The following is a 6000-nucleotide window of genomic DNA, read 5'->3' as shown; positions in this document are numbered from 1 at the left end:
TCGACAAAAAATAAAGGTGGCCACAGTTTCTGTTGTGAAATCATATAATTCTTTTTTTATGCAAATCAACGCATCTTTGTATTCTCTTTGAAAAAATACTAAGGTACTTGTGTCGAAGACGAAGTAGTTTAAAAGTTATGATTTCTGTCCGGATCCCGGCGGGCCGCAGGAATTCTCGATATATGTCAACAGCACGGGTCTTGCCAGCGTCTTGTATCGTGCAGGAGACATACCCGAACCGTGTTACCTCTCGAGTTTCGCGGCCCCTCGCGGGGAATACCTCCCAGTAGTAGGGGTAATTCCGTGACGTTTATCATGCAGGCCTTGACGACATATATAGAGAAATCACTGTAGTACGCTACAGGTCCAAGTACGGCCCGCGCGGGCCCGCCGGTTGCTCATCACTGGTGTAAACCATTACTGTGACGATTAATCACCGTTAACCTGATCTACATTTCTCACAGGATAAAACGCGTGTCTCCTCCCCTCCTCTTCTGCCGCGCCTTCGTTCGAAGTTTCTTCAGTTTCCACGGAAGACAACTTTTCGCCCTTTTTTCACAGAATTTGTAATACATTTTCTCGAACATCAACACCAGGCATCCTACAACCACACCGCACGCCAGGATAGACAGGATCGGCGCGACCCTGCCCAAAGTCACCGCGGGATACTTATTCTCGGAAGGACTAGTCGCCGCAAGGTACATGTGTTTCAGCTTGTTCAGCACTCCGTTGTCTTTGAATTGTTGCAATCTGAAAATTTATTTGTTCGGCGTAGTGAGAAGCTCGTTTTGCTCGAGACGATGTATCGACGAAAACGGTGTAACAGAGAGGTAGGATGAAACGGACTCGTATTGAGACATTCAAATTGTCTCGAAGAACATTCCCATGACAAAAGTACAATGAATTCTCGATATATGTCAACAACACGGGTCTTGCCAGCGACATATATCGTCCAGGAGATATAACCGATATGCTTACACTCCTCGGCGTACGAGGCCCATCACGTGGTATATATATTCGACGGTGGTGGGGATAATTCCGCGACGTTTGTCATCCAGGCGTTGACGACATATATAGAGAAATCACTGTATTTCTGCTCTAAAGGAACAGCAATCGACCACGTGCAACTCGAAGTTGTTGCCGAAAATAAAAATTAATAAATTTTATTGTTGAAAAAAATTTGTTTATTCTCTAACTTCCCGCTGCGTTTACTGCTGTTGCCAAGTACTGTAACGTCTCGATGCATGTGGATTTATTCTCGCTATCGCGGATGTACTGTTGAGGGGCCCAAACAGTAGGATAATACAAATTCAATGACAAAACATTTTTGTTCATGAAACTTTTCTATTGGTGACATTTTTCTGATTAAAACGAGAGCAAACACGACAAAATTTGGATCACGTGTACTTATGCTTAATTGACAATTCAGTATAACTCCGATTGTCCGAATCGCTGCTGCCTGCAGGGGCGGACCGGTAATTTTGGGGCCCTGGGCTAACTCAAGTAGCAAAATTAACTGAACAAAAATTTTTCTTATAATTTATGTTCTCTTACGTTTTCATTCAAATTGTTTTTATTTTTAATTTCTTTTACCGCGAATGGGGCCCTGGTGTCATTTCAAGAAAATGTCGAGACATCACTGTACACTATTCTAGTTCTAAAACTGGAATGATCCTTCGGTCACTTATGTTTGCAACTCCGAGTTAAAGTGTTCCCTACACCCTACCTCCCCCCCTACGTTATTTACTGGTAATTTAGGACTTGTCTGTAGGGGCTGCGTTCACTGAGAGCAATGGCCAAGTTTTCAATCCTGTTGGCTCCGATGTGCACAACCGCGCAGGGTATGTAGCCCATGGAGTTCACGATCTCCTCGGTTATGTAGAAGCCAACCTTTTGCGTGCAAACCTGCGGGCCGGAGCGCAAACAAAACTCATGGATCGAAGTTTCCGACGAAATTATTCGCGAACGCCTCACCTGTTCGAAGCCATCCGCCACCGTCAGAGGCAAGTCTTCCCTGTCCTTCAGAAGCGCCTGCAGCCTCAGCGACACGCTGTCGTTGTCCGACTGAAATGAAACTTTCTTTAGCGACTGCTCGCCGTGTCGGATCATCGAAATTCGCAGCATCGAGCTTACAACTATTATGTCGTAGTCCGCGCTATCTCTGAAAACAATTAACTTGTATGATCCGTCGTAGGCGAACTCCTTCAGAGTGGTGAAAGGTAGACTGGCCGTCGAGATGGTCAAATTGCTGATCAACGAAGCAGAGTAGGCGGACATGACAACTAACGATGAAATGAAAATCGACAAGAAGGCCAGCCGCAGCGGGGTTTCGTACGGAAATTCTGAAAAAGGTTGATTTAGCTTTTTAAACCAATTTTTACCTTATTGGCTTTGATAATGTGACGTACAGCGAGAATTTTTGTATTTGTAATTGTAATTGCATTATTTTTGTATTTATAATAGTAATTGCATTACGTTTGTATTTATAATTGTAATTGCATTATTTTTGTTTTTACAATTGTAATTGCATTATTTTTGTATTTATAATTGTAATTGCATTATTTTTGTATTTACAATTGTAATCGCATTATGTTTGTATTTATAATTGTAATTGCACTATTTTTGTATTTACAAATGTAATTGCATTATGTTTGTATTTATAATTGTAATTGCATTATTTTTGTATTTATAATTGTAATTGCATTATTTTTGTATTTACAATTGTAATTGCATTATGTTTGTATTTACAATTGTAATTGCATTATTTTTGTATTTATAATTGTAATTGCATTATTTTTGTATTTACAATTGTAATTGCATTATGTTTGTATTTACAATTGTAATTGCATTATGTTTGTATTTATAATTGTAATTGCATTATTTTTGTATTTATAATTGTAATTGCATTATTTTTGTATTTACAATAGTAATCGCATTATGTTTGTATTTATAATTGTAATTGCATTATTTTTGTATTTATAATTGTAATTGCACTATTTTTGTATTTACAAATGTAATTGCATTATGTTTGTATTTATAATTGTAATTGCATTATTTTTGTATTTACAATTGTAATTGCATTATTTTTGTATTTACAATTGTAATTGCATTATGTTTGTATTTACAATTGTAATTGCATTATGTTTGTATTTATAATTGTAATTGCGTTATTTTTGTATCCTCCATTTTAATAAACTGGAGTTCCTCCATTTTGAGTCGTCGGTATCGTGTGAAAATATAGCGTCATCAATATTATCGGTACCTGACAATCCCTGCTGGCAATAAATTCCCCAAACGCTAATATAATATTCTCCGACGTCTTTCAGAACGAGCCGACCCCTCGTCTTCATGAGAGTCAGGATTATCGGCGCGGACAGGATCATGAGTACTATCCCCATCCAAACGTTCGTGTCGAACTCCTGAACACAGAAATATTGTTGTCACTATCGCGCACTCCGATGAAACGTACATATTGACATCCGTCTCGATATTCTTCGCGTTGCAAAAGACATTCTCTACAAATTCACAGGCGTTAGTATACCTCGCAAAGCTTGCATTCTTCTTACAAACGGAACTTAAGTTTGACCTTCGTCTGCGGAGCTCAAGGTCATTTGAAGGTCATACCGGAGTACATATCTGAATGTATTCCTTTATTAGCTACGCGATGCAGCACGAAATTATATTGTAGTTATTTAAAAATAAAGCATCGATGACCTTGAAAACTACGAGAAAAACAAACATTTAAGAGGAAACAACGCACACGGGATACTGACCACTAGATACCATTCAAATTACAAATAAAAAAATTGTTGACTTTGTCAAAATTGAAGTAGATATTCCGGGGGCCACACTTAAGTGAGACACGCCCTGTATACCATTTGTTTAATGCAATCTCGCTGTTACAGGAACAACACAATCTGTTAGAAACGTATGAAGATCGAGCTTCTGTATCCCTCACGGGGAATTCCCCGCGGTAGTGGGGATAATTCCGCGACATTTATCATCCAGGTCTGGGCGACACATATCGAGAGATCACTGTATCGAGCTACACGTATTACTCCGTTCGCTATGGGAAGAAATCTTACATAACACGCATTGATTTTCCACGGACAAAGAATGGTGTAGCGAGCGTTGCAAGACAAAGATCTTAAAATAACAATGAGAGACCTTGATATAGGCGGCCCAGCGTACTGCGGAACTGTCGGGCTTCCTGAAGTACACCTTTATACGGGATAGGATTAGCGGCAGCGTAAAGTCCACCACGTCCTCCCGGTGATTGGTCATGCTGAAGTCTGCGACACCTATGTCGACCATGTTCGTGACCAGCTCGCCTATCACGCCTGTCCAGGTTTTCGTTTCCTCGTTGAAATTGCCATACGAGTCCAAAGGGTCGCTCACGTTCATCGTGAAGTTCAGCGAGATGCTGAGCTCCTCGACCACAGCGCCGAGAAACTTGGTGAGGACCCCGTCCTTGACCGCGACGAACGTCGACTCCTTGAATTAAATCGGATTCGCGGAAATGAGATTCCTTTTCGCGACCGATAAATCATGGGAGAGGGTACGGGAGGGTGAGAGGGGGAAGCATAGACCTCAAAAGAAACGATATTACGTTCGCGTCCGCGTCGCCGCGTTTTATTGCCCTCGTAAATCATGCCTGTCGCCGATTCGTTTCCCATTCGCGCGACATGTAACGCAATTATCGAGCGGGCGTGTGTTCGAACGTCGATCTTTGCTGAATCCTACAGGGTTACTGCGGGGATACCAATTACTGTGCGTATATTAATTACACTTCTTAAATATTACATTTTTTCACGAGCCAAGACTCGGTATATTCGCGGTAAGGTAGAGTGACCACGTTACCGACAAAAATCGGCGAAAAATGGTTTCACGCGCCTCAACTTTTCGTCCCTATACGAGAATATTTTTCGCTGGGAAAGGGCTCGTTCGAAAGGGGAAGGTTCAATCTAGCGCGCGCTAGTCATGAGCAGACGAGATTATGCGGATATTTGGTAATATAAGCGTTAGAAGTAGGCCAAAAATTGACGATGCGCACGCCGTGGAATCCAAGCATTTTTATGCCGTTGCATGAGTTTTCTGGATGAAATCGAGAGTAGCGCGCGCTAGAAAATATCTCCGACTACAAATTGATCTATATTTTGTTTTGATTCATTCATAATATCGATAATACAGAGCAAAAAATGTGACAAGTTTAGTCACAGACTTAGGACCCGTCGGATCAAGACCAAGACGGATCTTAAGTCAGTGACTGAAAGCTGAGAACGGAAATTATAGTTACGGACCTGCTGGCTCTGCAAAAGTTACGTGACTAGAACCTTGGCTCTTAGAATTAGTTAACATAGATGTTATATATCTCTTTTTCAATATTCATTATACTTTAAAATTAAGTGTAATTAATATAGGCACAGTAATTGGTACCCGGACAGTAATGGGGTCCCTTACCCTAGTGCACTTACCTGGACGTAGGCGATTCGCAAAACTTCTCTGTGCAGGTTATTCCTCCTCGCGTACAGGCTGCTGTTCGTCACGGGACGGAGCCTCCGTTCGGCCGTCCACACGGCTAGATCGGAAACCACCGTGCGATTGTCCCGAAACGCGTACCATTCCCTCAGGAGCGGCTGTCCGTAGCAGAACACTATCATTTCGGTGTTGAACAACAGATTGAACGGGTTCCCGGCAGGGCTCTGACAGAAAGACTTGAGGGGATTTCCCTGTTGCGGCAGGAACATCACGAACCAGACGGGAAAAGAGATATCGATCTGTCTGGTGGCCATCACGAACTCGTTCATGGTCTCCTTTGTGCTGAGAAGGACGACGTACAACGGGCGCGATTCATAACCTTCGTACTTCTTGGCCTCCCGTGGAAAATCGGAGAATCTGACGATCATGGTCAGGATGCCACTGTGGGAGAACGATCGAGACCATATTTGCGTCGCGGTCGTGTCGTTCAAGTCTAAAACGATGATTCCCGCTCGTTCATTA

The 6000-nt window shown here is 42.0% G+C and overlaps 1 protein-coding gene across 2 annotated transcripts; it reads right to left on the bottom strand.

The window, feature by feature from the left end:
* Window positions 1–344: 344 nt before the first annotated feature.
* On the bottom strand, window positions 345–6000 carry LOC143352287 (glutamate receptor ionotropic, delta-2). 2 transcript variants are annotated; one of them, XM_076784614.1, is made up of 7 exons: window positions 5475–6000; window positions 4168–4494; window positions 3263–3419; window positions 2134–2342; window positions 1975–2064; window positions 1748–1905; window positions 345–750 (listed from the first exon to the last, which is right to left on the bottom strand). In XM_076784614.1, exons 1-7 carry the CDS (start codon window positions 5904–5906, stop codon window positions 459–461), a joined length of 1665 nt encoding a protein of 554 aa, XP_076640729.1. In that variant the 5' UTR covers window positions 5907–6000; the 3' UTR covers window positions 345–458. The 2 variants fall into 2 exon arrangements, with proteins under 2 accessions (XP_076640729.1, XP_076640728.1); XM_076784613.1 differs by having other exon boundaries at window positions 1748–2064.

Source organism: Halictus rubicundus, chromosome 3 (assembly GCF_050948215.1).
Source record: "Halictus rubicundus isolate RS-2024b chromosome 3, iyHalRubi1_principal, whole genome shotgun sequence".
Taxonomy (NCBI): domain Eukaryota; kingdom Metazoa; phylum Arthropoda; class Insecta; order Hymenoptera; family Halictidae; genus Halictus; species Halictus rubicundus.
Note: the sequence above shows the minus strand (reverse complement) of the source record. Positions and strands in the feature narration are given on the sequence as shown.

Bases quoted from the DNA above. Each gene is read 5' to 3' on its own strand.
- LOC143352287 (XM_076784613.1), bottom strand. From the start codon at position 5,906: ATGATCGTCAGATTCTCCGATTTTCCACGGGAGGCCAAGAAGTACGAA. The intron at 4,495-5,474 runs GTAAGTGCACTA...ATTTAATTCAAG, and splicing joins TGCGAATCGCCTACGTCCAG to GAGTCGACGTTCGTCGCGGT. The intron at 3,420-4,167 runs GTCTCTCATTGT...TTCTGTGTTCAG, and splicing joins GCTGGGCCGCCTATATCAAG to GAGTTCGACACGAACGTTTG.